The 17,680-nt window shown below is 33.6% G+C and overlaps 1 protein-coding gene across 8 annotated transcripts in view; it reads left to right on the top strand.

Moving 5' to 3' along the window:
- STAG1 (STAG1 cohesin complex component) overlaps nt 1-17,680 on the top strand; it is a 453,259-nt gene that overhangs the window by 344,414 nt on the left and 91,165 nt on the right. For all 8 annotated transcript variants that reach the window (XM_059162692.1, XM_059162694.1, XM_059162691.1 and 5 more), the window contains 3 exons: nt 211-318; nt 3,223-3,337; nt 12,390-12,507. In XM_059162692.1, the coding sequence (XP_059018675.1) occupies nt 211-318; nt 3,223-3,337; nt 12,390-12,507 (341 nt within the window). The remainder of the gene's footprint in view (nt 1-210; nt 319-3,222; nt 3,338-12,389; nt 12,508-17,680) is intronic.

Below are 17,680 nucleotides of genomic sequence, written 5' to 3'. Positions count from 1 at the left end.
CTTATCTGCATTTTCTGAATTTTATTTAATGATTATAATGATTAGGTATCTGTTACAATTAAATAAATATCACTTTCAAAGTAAGATTAAAAAGAGATGAAAAATCAATATGCCTTGAGCTTTTATAATGAACCTTACAAAATTTGAATAAAGATGGAACTGAAAGTAAATATTTATTTTGGCTCAGATGTTGCTTTGTGAATTTTTCAGTGGAAGCGAAGAAGCTCTTTCCAATGAAGACTGTGAAAATGTTTACCACTTGGTGTACTCAGCACATCGCCCTGTTGCTGTGGCAGCTGGAGAATTCCTTCATAAAAAGTGAGTTAATTATCTTTGAAGCCAGATTCTACTTTTGTATTTTTGTTTTGTTTTTGTTTTATAATTAGCAGAAGAGAGTAATAGTGAGTAAAAACAGTGTTGGAAGTGGCCACTTCAAATTCTGGAGGTCGTAATATCCTTTCAGCCTATGTGCACATCATGAATCAAATCCCTAAGAATGATGTCCCTTCTGACATACTCCTTTTTTCTGAAATCTAAAAGGTTGGTTCCCCACTAGGGTGTGAGTGGAGATTGGAGAAGTACATGAATTGTATAAAAGCTTCTGCAAAAATTTGTATTTCATTTAACCAGGTAGCTTTCCTTTTAAAATTCTTAGTTCTCATCTTACCTTCTCAACATTTATAATCTAAAATCACTTTCAAAATGCCTTCCAACCTTTCATGGTGGTTTTTTGTTTTTTAACAACTCTTCCTATGGGGGTTGAGGATTATTTTAATCAGTAATCTGTAGTGATTCTAAAAGTTATCTTTTATATAAAGTCGCAGTTTAATTAAAAAGCAAGACTTCATCTTTTTTTATAAAACATAAAAGCTAATGAGAGTTTATGAATATAATTAAGTTTTTATGAAATACATTTTGATGTTGGTCTTCTGTATGATCTATAATTTATTAGTAAGTAAATTCATTCTTAAAGTTTAAAAATATCTGAGGGTATTTTACTGTGTTTTACTTTGTTTTTGTTTGTTTGTTTATAGATTTAATTTAGTGACTCTGATTGTTGGCAGGTAAACCCAGAAGTCTACTACATGTAGTCATTTGTGATTATACTAAACACAGTTATAAGTCATGCATTGGGCAACTGTTGTGCATGGGTGATTAACTTTGATAATGGCCTGGCCCTCCATTCAGCATCTGCATCTCAGTGCTGCAGCAACAAACTGGCTTTACTTGGTGATACCTCTCAAAGTGGGAAAAATTGTTTCTATGTGAAATATCTTTCTTTAAGAAGGAAGTTGGCTACTAGTGAGTACTGTCAATGAAAGTAAGGAAGAAAGTCAGGATTTTCAGGCATGACTTTTTTAACTTAATGTATTGAATTTGCCACTGACGCTGACATCTATGGCTAATAGAATAGTGTTATTTCCATATTTATCTTGAGGTGTTGACTGTCACAAATATCAAGGGGGTACTGTAGTCTTAACTTCTCTTCGTTTTCCAGGACTGTTATATTCTAGTTAGTCTCTATTCTCTACTTAAGTTTTCAAAAAGCTTTGTGTTTTTAGAATTTATTGCTTTTATAGTTTCAGTGAAAAAGTAGATTACAGAGGGTGGTTCTCTACAGAATAGAGGCCATAAACTGGCAGCACTTGGATTAGAAAGGTGCTTGGATATATCTTACTTCATCTGCATTGTATTTTTCTAAGTTTGAAATACTTGCTAAAAAGTTTAAAATTGGAATGTTTTAAATAACAATCCACAATACAGGCCTTTGGTATTTCTTTGTGAAAATGAAGCCAATTTCTATTCAAATGGAAGGTTCACTCCATAAGCTTGTTTTATGGCCTTGCCCTGGAGATACTCACAGTTTGAGAACTTTTCATTTCTAATGTCTTTGAGTATTCTTATCATTTAATATTGTGATCTTTTCAAATTTTAACAAGTAAGCTTTGGTATAGGAGTTCTATGATTAAAAGAAAAACATGCAAGTGTGCACATACACACTTAGTCTGTTTTAAGCTGTTAGTCTAATTTTAAGCTGTTCATAAGTTTATCCACATGTCTGTAAAATAGTAAATGTATCTGAAATGAATATTTTAAGTCAAAAAATCTACAGTTTAGTTTTAGAAAAATTAAAAATTAAGTTGATTCCTCTTACATTTATATACAGTAAATGTGATTATCCAATTCTGTACATTTCAGTAATAAAGGACCGTCATTTTTTCCTATTTGTTCCTTCCTCTGAAAGCCATCGAAATAAACAAAATTTTCTCTTAAACCAGTCTAATAGCTATGCTGATATAGCTTCAATTGCCCTAATCTTCTTCCCTTGCCATATAGTTTCCCCTGCCCCCAAAATAATCAACTAATCTGTATTTATACAGAGTATACATAGTATATATTTATCTACTATTTATTTCTGTTCATTAGAGTGAGAGCTCAATGAGAATAGGGATTTTGTCTTTGTTCACTGTTATATCCCATTTACCTAGAGCAATACCTGGGAATAAGACACCAATAGCAGTCCTTAAAATTTTTTAGAATAAATCCTCTTAGCAAATTAGAATTTCCAATTCATGTCTTTGTTATATTTTAGAAGTTTTGTCATTAAGTGATATTTTTAAAAATTAAATGTTTTTGTCATTTTATTCTGTACTGGTTAGTAAGTACTCTTTTTAGGTAATAAGCTGAAAATGCTAGAAGTAAACATTAAAAGTATGAATTTTTATAACCTTTTTTAAGATTCGATTTATTTATTTGAGAGAGAGAGAAAAGGAGCAGGAGGAGGGGCAGAGGGAGAAGCAGACTCCCTGCTGAACAGGGTGCCGGACATTTAACCTACGGATCCACCCAGGTGCCCCACTTTCTTTAAAACATATGGTTAAATTCTTTAATTACTTCACTCTGAAATTAGTATTTAAGAAAATAGAACTCTTTTTAAAATTATATATGTTCTAGCATCTATCATAAAGGATAAAAAAGTTTATATTTTTTTGTGAATATTTGAACACTGATTAGTCCAAAAGCTGATTGAATTGTACAAAATTGTTTAGATCTAACCATTTTTAACCTATAAGAACATCATTTGCATAGTATGAAATAAATCAGTAACCTGATATCTGATACTGCCTTTTAAATACTGAAATAATTTGTACAATGAAGGAAAAGACTAAAATTCGTATCCATACAAATTCATAATGCTCTGGTTTTGTTACTTATTTCTAGGCTGTTTAGCAGACACGACCCACAAGCAGAAGAAGCATTAGCAAAGAGGAGAGGAAGGAACAGTCCAAATGGGAACCTCATTAGGATGCTGGTTCTTTTCTTTCTTGAAAGTGAGGTATGGTTTCACTTATTTGTGGAACATAAGGAATAGCAGGGAGGACATTAGGAGAAGGAAGGGAAAAATGAGGAGGGGGAAATCGGAGTGGGAGATGAACCGTGACTGTGGACTCCGGGAAACAAATTGAGGGTTTTAGGAGGGAGTGGTGAAGGATGGGTGAGCCTGGTGGTAGGTATGTATTGCATGGAGCACTGGGTGTTATAAGCAAACAATGAATCATGGAACACTACAACAAAGACTAATAATTTACTGTATGGTGACTAATATACATTATAAAAAATTATTTTAAATAATACAAGAAGAAAAGAGAGGTAAATTTTAACATAACTATTTTTTGTATTCAATTATATTTTAAATAAAATTATTATTTAATTCATTGTAATTAATTGATATTTTTTAATCCTATGAAAATAAGCCTGTTTCTTATAAAATTGCCTGCATGGATTATCTGATTATTGAATCTGTATTCTGCCTTTTGTGGGAGTTTGTTTTTGTTTTTTTTTTTTCTTTTATTAATTTTTTAAAATCCAGACCATAAAGCTCAGGACAGTGTAGAAAGTTCTTACAAATATTTGAGGAAGAGAAGAAGAAACACATTGAACTCAAAGCGATAAACCTAATATCTAGGGCGATGTACTTCAGACTGTGGAGGAAGGAGTCCTCTAAACCTAAACCTTTCCAATATAAAAATGATGACTGGAAAATATTGCCAAAATTAACTCCTTTGGAACTCTGGAAATTAAATAAAAGCTTGCAACAGTACAAGGAGTATTTACTCACAAAAAGCAGTGGAATCTCAGTAAGACTAGAGAACTCTGTGGTGTTTTAACTTGCCCTTTTCCCAATTCCCTCTTCCAAGATCTACATTGTCTTTGAAACTCAAAGCTTTACAACCACACTAGCTGTGAAAACCAGTTGTCTGGCAGTCCCTGAAGGGACAGAAGGAGTCTGAAGCTCACCAAAAGTCTCATCTGGAAAGTTGTGTCTATTTGACTTGCATGACGGTTCCCTCAGGAGTTCCATTGTCGGTCAAGTCTTGTCTCTGACCAGACTCAGCACTTGGATCTGTGCAAATAGCCATAGCCTTTCCTCAGCCATGTTCTTACGGCATTTGTGAAAAACAATCAGCAGAAATTGGTTGATACTACCTTCCAGAGGAACAATCTAATAGAGAATGTATCAGTAATACTGCCTTTCCCACAAGCCATAATTTTTGTAAAGCTGAGTCAATGTCTGTTTCTCCTGTGAGTACTGAGTATTACTGGCATGGATGTGGTTGGAGTGGTATCCATCCGAGGGATACCATTTGCTGCCTAACTGCAAATTCACATCCTCTTACAGTTTAAATTATTGTCTTTGTGTCTGGATTTCAACAGTTTGACTATGATATGTCTACTTGTGATCAGCTAGCAATTGATCAGAAACTACCTTAAAGACCTGAACTGTTAAGTCTGTCAGCATTTGTTAAGAGCTTCTATATATAGACACATCTTCAACTCCATCAGGAAGCTTGAAATTCTGCCTTAACCTTCACTTCCTGATTGCTCACAGCCTCCAGTACAGCCCAAGGGGAAAGAATAACATTCTCTTCGCTTCTTTTCCTGGGGATGAGCACAGCTCTGCCTATAGAAATGTTCTTTTAGATACCCAAATATGTGTCAGAAGAGCTTCCCAAAGTCCCAATGAACACTTCCTTTGCTGATTTTCCCTTGAAGTTTTTTGGTCCGCTTCTTGTTATTGCCAACTAGTATCACTGCCTTAGGCATCTGCAGTATCAACCAATTTCTGCTGATTGTGGGAGTATTTTTGCAGGTATAGGTCCACACTGAATATAGGCTAGCAATTTTTAAACTTCAATAGTATTATAGTACTACCTAATTGTTTGTTGTTGCTTTTTTTCCTTGAATTTTTGTGTGTAGATTTTAAATTATATAAAGATCTTGTATAAGTTTTCGAGGTGTTAAAACTATTAGTTATAACTTGTTTAAAAATTACATTTTTAAGGAGAAATAAAATAGGAATTTAAATGTTTTAATTAGTAGATGTACAGTCTCCATTACCAGTATTTTCATGTGATGTTTTGATGTCATTTATCACTTAAATGTTTTTGTAATTAACATTCATAATACAGTACCTAACAGAATTTGCTGGCACAAGTGAACTTTGGCTTGCCCAGAAAATTCTAGAGATCTTGGACCCTGAATTAGACTCAGGAAAAGATTTTTGGTTTGTGTTGGAGTGTCCAGGAAGGTGAAAAACTTCAATGATTCTGATTGCTCAAATTTGAAAATCCTAGAGAAACTCTGTAGGAATGAGAAGTAGACAAACAGGCAGCCTATAGGGAAATTGCAATCAGAGAATTAGGAACTGTCAGTAGAATGAGTGGAATTAGGACAAAGCAGAGCAGAAGACTTACTGATATTTCTTAGGTAAATTGGAAAGAACAGAGAATGAATAAAGTCAGAAACAAAACCATCTGCAGAGTTGCATTTGAATAAAGGATATGTGTTTAGGAAGTGTTTTAAGTATGTATACAGATTACATGGGGATCTTGTTAAATAACATGCCAGTTCTAATTCAGTAGGTCTGAGGTGTAGTCAGAATGTGCTGCATTTCTAAATGCTCCTAGATGCATTTTGTAATGTTTCTGCCTCCAGTCCAGGGACTGACCACACTTTATATGTTTTGAGGTTTTAAAACATTAATTTCTTAAAAAGCAAGTGTGGATATATTATGGAATAAAATACAGAATACTTGTGAGGTTTAAGATAAAACATTAATCATTATATCTCACACTTGTGATAGACCATTTCAAGTATACCTTTAGCTCCTTAGGTTTTAAAGGAATAGGATTAAAAGTATTTTGCAAAGTCAAATCCTTTTTGAAAATGTAACTTTAATAGCAAAAATAGTTTCAAAATTTGATAGAGATGAGACATGTAAATAATATTTAAAATATTTGTTGAAAACTTTAAGAAATATGATGATCTAGACTAATTGAGTTTGGTTGTTTATTGGAGGAAAATTTTTTGGATCTCTGAAACCCTGAGGACTTTACTTTTTGATATATTAAAAGACTGTAAGTACTAAGTTTTACAGTTTCATCTTTTAATTAAAGCAGTAATTTGTAATGTGTATGCCACTCTATTTTCAGGTGGTCTTACTATATTTTTGTGTTTGCTGCTGTGTACTAAAGTGTTAGGAGAACATTAAGATGTATTTCCCAGTTCTCTATGGCATTCTTGTCAGATACAGAAGCAACTGCAAATCGTATTTAAAAGGTTTTAGTCGATTTGTGATAATGTTTTCTAGTCTCATGTGTTTCACAAGAAACATCTTTGCTAAAATCTCTTTTCTTACCCTGTAAAACTAATGTACACCTGGAACTGAAAGCTTATTAAAGCTGTATTCTTAGGGTGGGATTCTCATTATGTTTTACTCTGAATTCCTCTTTATATTACTACAACACATGTTAATTACTAATATTTTAGTAATAGACTCATAAAAAATTGAATTGCAAGAAACCTTAGAGGTCGTAATGTGGAACAAATCTAGTTTACAGATAAATTACTAATCAGTAGGATTAACTGAAGTAATTATCATCTTTTTTTTCTTTGTTTTACTGGGTTAGTCTTAAAACTAGAATTCTGAAATACTGAGATTTATAGTCAAAAGAGGAGTTTGCGGGCGCCTGGGTGTCTCAGTGGGTTAGGCCTCTGCCTTCGGCTCAGGTCATGATCTCCGGGTCCTGGGATCGAGTCCCGCATCGGGCTCTCTGCTCAGCGGGGAGCCTGCTTCCTCCTCTCTCTCTCTCTCTGCCTACTTGTGATCTCTCTCTGTCAAATAAATAAAATAAAATCCTTAAAAAAAAAAAAAGAGGAGTTTACCTCTTTTATATATGAATTACATGAGAAATGATGGAGATTAAGAGATAGATCTAAACTAATTTTCTTTTTGTACCAAAAAGTGACATTTTAAAGCCATCACAACCTTTATAGTAGTCACTGATTTCAGTAAAAAAAATACCTTGTGTGTGCTTTAGATGTTTGAACAATTGGTAGGAAAATGGTACTTTAATGTGATGAGTCCAGATTTCCCTATATCTGATGTGACCATAGAACTGTATAAACGGATACTTTTTAGAGTAACAAAGATACTATTAATAATTATTTAAAACCATTAAGCATAACCCAAAACATTGCTGATGATGTAGAAATATGCCTCCTTCTAGGCATATGAAATGAAGACGGTAATTATCACAGTCATATAAAATGGAAGATTAATAGACATTATTGACATATCCAAGGAATCTGCCCATAATGCTCATGAATGATAGCCTTTTTTCTTATTTGTTTTTGTATGTTCTTTAAGATTCACTGACAACTGGCTCTGTTTCAACAGAGAATAAAACCCAGTATAGGAGTATTTAGAATTTTAAACTTAGTAACTTGAGGTGATTATTTACATTGTAAATGATTATTCATAAAAAGAATCAAAGTAAGGCTTCATACAGTCAGTCAGCTCCATTCGTGTATTTGACTGCTTGATGGAGAAGTCAGCAGGCAGAGAAAACATGTAAAATACTATGAGTAATTTTGAAGCCAATTAAAGATGAATCAGAATGTACCCAGAAAATTGTAATTAAGGTCACCAGAAAAATGAACTTAATTTGCCTTATATACAAGTTTAGGGGACACCCTATGAAATAAGTTACACTTAGATATAGCAGAGTAAAATCCACCTAGATATAATTATAATTTTATATATAATTTTAATCTATATGTTTTATATAATTTGTAAATAAATTTAAATCTAATTTCAGTTATCTATTTTGTATATAGTGACTCTTTATCTGTTACCTTTTTTCATCTAATTCCTGAAGAATGCTTGCAAATAACTAATTTTCATGCTGTTTTTATAAAATTATGATGCCAAAAACTCCTCTTAGAAAATTTATTTTTGTTTTATTTTTAGGGTTCCAGGTCCTTTTTAGTCCCAGGATTTTCTATAGCCATTGAGAATGCCTCAGGACCTTCCTTCCTATAGCTTTATCTTTCACTACCAATAGAAGGTCATTGCTATAAAATGTCTGAAAGACAGTTATAACCTTTTACTCTTACTGGCCATATTTGAATTTTTTTTTTTTTTTCTCCAACATGGATTTACATGGTATTATTACAGAGATTTGAGACTAGCAAGTTATGTGGTCATCACATATGCCCCAAGACAGGAAGACTCTATCATAAACATTACATCAAGCTAATTTCTAACTAACCATGTTATAATGATTGTTGTTACTTATACTGGTGAATTTGAAACAGAAAATGGGCCAACACGTTCACATGTCCTTCTGGTATACACATTGAGTTTGAAAAAACTGGTTACTGGTGTTAAAAGAATGGATTCTACTAAGGCACCACCTTAACTAATTAAAAAGATGAGGAAATTGTCAAAGAAGTTAGCATCTGCATTGAGAATACTGGCTATCACACAAAAAAATTTCTGGAACAATGACAAAATGCTTGAGCTGAATTTCAGTATGCCTTAGTTCAAGGCATAGAGAAGTCATCTTTAAATTGTGCCAACAATTCTTTTTACTCATCTGAAAGAAAACCTCATGCTGAATAAGTCAGGATGAAATAGAACTGTAAGGAATTTGTGGAAGCTATAGAATTAATGATTAATTCTATTTGAGTTCAATAACCCATAGCCATATGCAAGGCAACGAAGAGCACGAAAATTTTTGAGATTTCTGGTAGAAATCTGAAATAAACCAAAGATTTGAGCAGCACAGACTGGTGAAAGGATTATATTATAGGTACTAATTAAGTGGCTGCCTTAGCTGAGCTTATTCTTCCCTTTAGAAACATATTTGGGATGTGCGCATTGGTCTAAGAAACAAAAGAGTGGATGAGTGCCCCAGATAATTTATGGCCATCAGGAGGGACAGGGAACTTTGGCATTCAAAAGAACTTCCATACCTACATGTTAGAGGAAAAGCCTGCCTGATTATAGTTTCCGTCTTTTCACTTCATGCACAACGTAGGAACCCAGGACGTTGCAATCAGACTTAAGAAAGGCATTCTTACTACAAATATTTTCGAGTCCAGAATATTAACATTACAGGAACTACTAACCAAGAATCACTGAAACTTGAAGCACAAAACCCAGTATTGTTGAAAAAATTTGGTTAATTCCCCTGGATATAAGAAGAAGCTATTATGAAAGAGGAGGGGCGTTCATAGAAATTAGAAACATGATTTCCAAAATTTAAGAGTGAAGTGGATCGTTAAATGGCCTGAAAGGACATAACCAAGTATTGGCTGTAGATTAAACCAAGGGATTTTTTTCCAGAAGGTAGTACATGTAAGTAATGTGAGAAGACATACTGGTGAAAATACACCAGTATGAGTAACAGCAATCATTATAACATGGTTAGAAATTAGCATGACGTAATATTTATGATATAGTCTTCCTATCTTGGGGCATACATGATGATCACAAAGTAAAAGACGGGAAGTACACATTATTGTCTGTAGGAGTTCTGTAAAGAGAACAGAGAACAGAGAGGAAGAGCTAGTCAAAGAACATGCAGTTAAAATATTTACCACCCATGTATTCTATATAGAAAGTATTATTTGAGTATGTTTTCTAGCAAAATAAAAAATGGATGCAGTAAAAGGAAAACAAGGAATATAAGAAATATTGGTGAGCAAATCTGAAAAAAACATAAAACTAAGCCTGCATACTATGGCTGTGAAGCTTAAGGCAAATACCTAAAAATTATTCTTAAAATATAGGAGTGCAATGTAAAATTAAATGAAGTAAATAAATGTGTTAGGCACCTTAGTGATAGAAAAATACGTCAGAAAAATAAATAAATAAATAAATAATCTGAAGAAACCACAAGTAAGACAAGAAAATACCAGTAGAGCATAGAAAATCAGAATCCAGGAATATTTCCAATATCAGTTACACAAAAATATTTCCAGTATCAGTTACACAAATTTATAAAAGGTTGATTGTCATTTAGGATAAAATAAGCAGATGAAAAATGTTTATAAAATAAATCAATCAAAACACAGGAAGTTTATACACAGAAAATAAACAACCTGGATAAAGGCTAGATATAATTAACAAATGCTTACAGGAAGTTGAGACAGTACCATATAAGACAAGACAGAATTGAGGACCAAAAACATAAGAGAAACAGAGAAGGGATATTAAAATATAATTATGAACCTTTTTATACCTATTTTATGGACATACTTAACATGTCGACAGAGTCAGGCATAAAAGCAAGTTTAATGTTTAACATAGGAGTTTATTTAATTGTGGTGAAATAGACATAACAATATCTGTTATTTTAACTGTTTTTAAGTATATCATTCATTCCATTAAATTAAATCACATGGCTGTGCAACAGTCAATGCTGTTCATCTCTAGAACTTTTTAAAAACCTTCCCAAACTGAACACTATACCCTTTAAATAATAATTTCATTCTAGCATGGGTTTTAATAGCTCCAACTTTGAAACTGTTTGTTTTTCTGTTTTCTGCTGCTAATTTCCTTTTTTGAAACAAGGTGGTACACTACTTACAGCTAACATTGGAATGATGTTAGTGAAGACCTGGGAATAGTTCCCTAGGATATGTAAATTTGAAAAGTTAGAATGTACCTTGCTATAAACTTTTTCTTGTGTTCTTTCTAAGTAGAGATGCCAATCTATATTATCTACTCTGGAGAAAATCATTGGAAAACTCTCTGTGTGTGCATATACATGTGTGTGGTTTTCCTGAGGCACTTGAGGAGCTAGAATATAAGGTTTGAAATGCAGTGGAAATGAAGTATAGAATTAAGAAGTCCAAATGAAGCAGAGCTTTCAATCAGTCATTAAAATGCACAGAGAAGAGTTAATGATAGAATTAAAAATGAGGAAGAAAACTCACTTACTTACCAAATATGCTGTTATATCAGTAAACAACCAGTAGGTCTAGAAAGGAGATTTGCATACATTTGAGGGCCACTATTCATGATGTGAAAAGTATTTTGTCTCACAAGTAGAAGCACATATAACTCAAATAAGAGTTCTATGAAGTAGTACTTAACTTTCTATGTGCCATATAGGCTTTTCTGTTTTGTTTTGTTTCGTTTCTTTAACTTGTGTCACAATGTATTAAATTATTAGTTCAACAACTAATGAATGGGTTGAAATGTACAGTTTGAAAAACTCTGATCTAGAAACTGGTTTATCTGGATGTCATGTGCCTCAAAGGAGGAAGAACTTTTAGATAAGGGCGGAGAAGTTAGTTGTAGTAGCAGAAACTAGAACAATGCCAACATCTCTACTTACCTTCTCTGAAGAGCTGTTTGAATAATATTCTTCATACTACCACTTGTAGTAGAATATTTGGTCTGAAGTGTTTGATGAAGAACATGAGAGTGTTTGTTACTGTGGGAACATGGATTCCAAAGAAAATGGTCAAGAATAATGAGCAGCAAAAAGGTGAGGGGTGGGATGGGGTGGAATAGGGAATGCAATGAATTAAATGGAAATGAAAATACAGAAGAGAAGAAATAGAGTAACTTAACATTTTGACCTTGACCAAGATGACAGACATATAAATTAAGTAGTACTAGCACCAATTTTTCAAAGGAATTCTGGGAGAAAGGAAGTGATTCCTTTAAAAAAAAAAAAAAAGCTATTTTTAGAAACAAACCAAGAATAATGAAAAGGGACCATGATCCTATTTGTAATTTCAGAAATTCCATTAACTAGTTATACTCTGTTTCCTTATCTATAAATGATGTGGTTGGACTGGGAGATCTTTAACGTTACTACTGCAAAAAAATAAATTTTTTATTAAGTCTACATATTGCATCCTCATTATTTACAATGGCATACAAATATATTTGTTGTTTTTGAAGTGGCTCCTGGAATTGTCGTGACCAGGCCATCTCAGTTATAAAGAAAGTGGCTTATTAAATTGAAATAGTATTGGTTTCTTCATTAAATATTCTTCAGTCATAATTGATTTGTTATTTTTAGTTACATGAACATGCAGCCTACTTGGTGGACAGTTTGTGGGAGAGCTCTCAAGAACTGTTAAAAGACTGGGAATGTATGACAGAGTTGCTTTTAGAAGAACCTGTTCAAGGAGAGGAAGGTATAGTATTTTGACAAGATGATTTCATATTATTTTGGATTTCCATAAATAATCATAGCACCCTGTATAGGTCACCTCTTTATAAATATATGTAAACATGCTGTGTGTCTTTCTGCAAAGAGAACAGTTTGTTTCCTGTAATAAGTAAGGATGTGTCTATAGTTTAAAACATCTTTCTGGATTAAGACGGCTACCATGCTGTACAAGTTTTTAAAACTTATACATATTGTATAGTACTCAAAAAAAGTTTTCTTTATGCTGATTTGAGACACAAAATACTGATGTACTCAATGTAAAAAATAATATGCACCCAGAATTTTATTATATTTATGTGTGAGTATGGAAAAGCCTTTGACACTCAAGGATTTAATTAGACCATAACCATCTCCTTTTGTTATGTTTCTTAATTATTAAAACCAGGAAATAAAAAATAAATTCATTTACTGAGCTTCAAAAAATAAAGAGAATTAATTGTTATATGATGATTTCTGAGTATGTATCTTACTACATGTTACATAATAACATGAGCAGCAAAATGGATATGTATGTTTAACAAAATGCTTATATGCTAATTCTAAAAGTTTATATGAAAATGAGTCCTTAAAACAAAAAATGCTTTTCCCTAAATGGTTTGTTTTTCAAACTAACCCTAGTAGTACTTTAAAGAAATGCTATTTCACTTAATCCATGCAACAGACTTGGAATATAGATACTTTGATGTAAGCGACAATTGTGAACTAAACCTGGACTTCAGAATCGAAGGAAATACATTCAGATTTTTAACTCTCTACCCTTTGTAACTAGTATCCTCATTTTTCGATCCTTAGCTTCCTTTTCTTTATACTATAAAGGTTATTCTCGTTACATAGCTTACATAGTTTTTGTGAAAATTAAATAAGATATTATACTGTTGATTCCCTCCTCTGTTTCCTCTACTTTACTTTGTGATTCAACCCCCTGGGATATAAGAACAGATGAGCCATCCCCTGCAGTAGACTTCCCAAACAGGTCACTGTAGGAGAGAGATCATCCCCTGTGTTCCTTCCAGGCAGTGATGATAATTGGTATTATCTACTGTGGCTCTGACAAATTCAGTGAGAGAAACAACAGGTATGCATCATACACAAATATACCCAGGAAAGTGGCCCAAATTGCGTATTTTATTTTATATTTTTACTCATTAATTCATTTTTTAAAATTATTTTATAAATTAACATATAATATATTATTTGTTTCAGGGGTACAGGTCTGTGATTGATCAGTCTTAAACAATACACATTGCTCGCCACACGCATACCCTTCCCAGTGTCCATCACCTAGCCACACCATACCCCCACCTTCACCCATCTAGCAACCCTCAACTTGTTTCCTAATAGTAAGAGTCTCTTACAGTTTGTCTCCCTCTCTGGTTTCATCTTGTTTCATTTTTCCCTCCCTTCCCCTATGATCCTGTTTCTTAAATTCCACATGAGTGAAATCCTATGATAACTGCCTTTTTCTGATTTGTCGCTTAGCATAATAGCCCCTAGTTCTATCCATGCCACTGCAGATGTCAAGATTTGGGGGGCTTTGATGGCTACATAATATTCCATGGTATATATACACCATATCTTCTTTATCCATTCATCTGTTGATAGACATCTAGGCTCTTTCCATAGTTTGGCCCTTGTGGACATTGCTGCTATAAATATTGGGGTGCACGTGTCCCTTCGGATCACATTTGTATCTTTAGGGAAAATACCCAATAGTGCAATTGCTGGCTTATAGGGTTGTTCTATTTTCAACTTTTTGAGAAACCTCCATGCTGTTTTCCAGAGTGGCTGCACCAGCCTGCATTCCCACCTTTCTCTGCCTCCTTGCCAATACCTGTTGTTTCCTCGCTTGTTAATTTTAGCCATTCTGGCTGTTGTGAGGTGGTATCTCCTTGTGGTTTTGATTTGTATTTCCCTAATGCTGAGTGATGTTGAGCACTTTCTCATGTCTTTTGGTCATTTGGATGTCTTCTTTGCAAAAATGCCTGTTCATGTCTTCTGCCCATTTCTTGATTGGATTATTTCTTCTCTGGGTGTTGAGTTTTATAAGTTCTTTATAGATTTTGGATAACTTATAGATTTTGGATAACTAGCCCTTTATGGATACTTTCTTTGTAAGTATCTTCTTCCATTCTGTCGGTTGTCTTTCGGTTTTGCTGACTGTTTCCTTTGCTGTGCAAAAGCTTTTGATCTTGATAAAGTCCCAGTAGTTCATTTTTGCCTTTATTTCAGTCACCTTTGGAGATGTGTCTAGCAAGAAGTTGCTGCAGCCAAGGTTGAGGTTGCTTCCTGTGTGTTCTCCTCTAGGATGTTGTTGGATTCCTAGCCCACATTTAGGTCTTTCATTCATTTTGAGTCTGTATTTGTGTGTGGTAGAAGGAAATGGTTCATATTCATTCTGCATGTGGCTGTCCAATTTTCCCAACACCGTTTGTTGAAGAGACTGTCTTTTTTGCGTAGTATATTCTTTCCTTTGTGGAAAGCTTTGTAGAAGATTAGTTGACCGTAGAAGTTGAGGGTCCATTTCTGGGTTTTCTGTTCTGTTCTGTTCTGTTTCATTGATCTGTGTGTTTTTGTGCCAGTACCATACTGTTTTGATGATGACAGCTTTGTAATCAAGCTTGAAGTCTGGAATTGTGATGCCACCAGCTTTGGTTTTCTTTTTCAACATTTCTTCAGCTATTAAGGGTCTTTTCTGGGTCCATACCAATTTTAGGGTTATTTGTTCCAGTTCTATGAAAAAAGTTGATGGTACTTTGATAGGGATTATATTGAATGTGTAGATTGCTCTACATAGCATAAACATTTTAACAGTATTTATTCTTCCAGTCCATGAGCATGGAATGTTTTTCCATTTTTTGGTGTCTTCCTCAATTTCTTTCATGAGTATTTTGTAATTTTCTGAGTATATAGATCCTTTGCCTCTTTGGTTAGATTTATTCCTAGGTATCTTACAGTTTTGGGTGCAGTTGTAAATGGAATCAACTCCTTAAATTCTCTTTTTTCTGTCTCATTGTTGGTATATAGAAATGCAACTGATTTCTGTGCATTGAGTTTATATTCTGCCACTTTACTGAATTCCTGTAAGAATTTTATCAATTTTGGGGTGGAGTCTTTGAGGTCTTCCACATCAAGTATTATGTCATTTGTGAAGAGTGAGAGTTTGACAAAATTGCCTGTTTTAAACTCAAAATATTTGCCTTATAACCTCATTCTTAATCTGTAACAGAAATCCTTCCCCAAACTTCCCCAGACCTTCTCTTAAGGTAGCTGTGATTATAGTATATTTAATCCCACATTATCATTTTCTCTTTTTACATGTATTTTTTCCGCTGGATATCCTTGGTAAGAAGTCAGGTCTGTTACTAAGTTGATGGGGCCTTCTGCTCACTAGGTCAGACTCTCAACTTTACTCCAAATCTTTTTTCCCTTTTGTGATCACAGGAAGAACATACATTCTTCATTTTCTCCTTATTTTACTTACATACATTCACAACTAAGTTCACTGACTTTATGCATTCTGTTTCTGTTTGAATCTCAGTATTTTCAATTTCAATAAAATCAATTCCCCTTCCAATCAGTACAGCCCAGGGAACACTTGAGCAAAATGTCTGGCATAGTATTTAGGAGTACATTCCTTTTTTTTTTTTTTTAACCCTTGACCATCACTGTAGAATCAGCACATTATTAGAGCTTATTGTCATGTTATTATGCCATTTTATTTTTGTCATTCCATGCTCTGTAAGGTTATTTCCAAGAATAATCTCCCAAGAAGAGAGGGATGCAGAGTAAGGGAAGAAGAGCCAAAGTGCTGTGCTTTGGTATTGTTAATTTTTTACTCATTTAAATAAGATGTGCCAGTCAGTAGATAGTAATCACTAAGTCTGTCAGTTATCAGTGTATTTTGCATGAATTTACTGTATTGAAATAACTGTGTACTATTAGGTATTTCATATGATTTAAATTTGACATTGGGGTTTAACTTCAGTTAAGTTAGTTTGTTTTGGTTTGGTTGCTTTGATTTTAGTTAGATAAGTGAGTTATAAAATGGGAAGAAGTTCTTAAGTGAACCACAGTTTTAGGATATGAATGAATCTGGGAAGCAAGGCTGAGGAAATTATGAATAACAAGTACAGAACAGTAGTTGTATCGTGACTCTACTTTTTACACATATTTGTTCATATGTGTAGTGTTAACTCTGGCATGGAATGACATCCAATGCAATTTTCTGTGCTGTTATTTTGCTGTATTTTATGGTAGCAAAATGCCACCAATATCTTAATTATTTTTCAGAATGATTAATAATTAAGTTATATTTTATGTAGGTGGAGTATAAAAGATGTTCCAGTGGATGAAAGTTTAGTTAGCAGTTGGAAACAGGACTAAAATTTGGGGAAACACATTGTCAAAGACTTATCAGTATTAATTTAAATCACAGTAGTCAAAGACTGCCTCATAGTGTTTCTAAAGGACAGGGTTTTTTGTCAGTGGTGATGGTGGTGTTGATTGTGTGTATGTAATATAGAAAAATTTTTAGAATAATATGAGGGCCTTGGTAATAGGTAACCAGGTAACAAGATCATAAGTAAGTCATCTAATTTATGTGGTCTCTTCTGTTTCATATATAAAAAAGAAAAATCCCCCAAATTTAATGTAGATAATCTTCTGTGGCAATTTCTGTTGGTAGAAATCTATAATCCAGATACTGAATAAGGTAAATGTGGATAAATGGAATTCTTCAAAGCAGGGAATCATTACTGTATTTATAATCTAAAGATACTTATTGATCACCTTTTATAAGCTAAGTATTCACACTTAGCGCTTAGTGTAGTGTCCTAAACAAGTTGAGCTCACTGCCCATATGAAGATTACATTCTTGTGGGGGAAGGCAGGTCAAAACCAAGTAAACAGGATAATTTCAAGGGATGATAATAAGGAGGGGTCTATCTTCAGATTGAATCCTTAAAGGAAGATTTCTCTGAGGAGGCCACCTATGAGCCAAGAATCTAAAAGATGAGGAAGCTAGCCAAGGAAGTGTCAAAAGAGAGCCATCTAGGTAGAGTAGATAGCAGTTGCAAAGATCTGAAGCATGAATGATATTGTTATGTTCCAGGAGCTGCAGTAGCTAGAGTACAGTGAAA

This window comes from Mustela lutreola, chromosome 2 (genome assembly GCF_030435805.1).
Source record: "Mustela lutreola isolate mMusLut2 chromosome 2, mMusLut2.pri, whole genome shotgun sequence".
Lineage (NCBI taxonomy): Eukaryota > Metazoa > Chordata > Mammalia > Carnivora > Mustelidae > Mustela > Mustela lutreola.
Note: the sequence above shows the minus strand (reverse complement) of the source record. Positions and strands in the feature narration are given on the sequence as shown.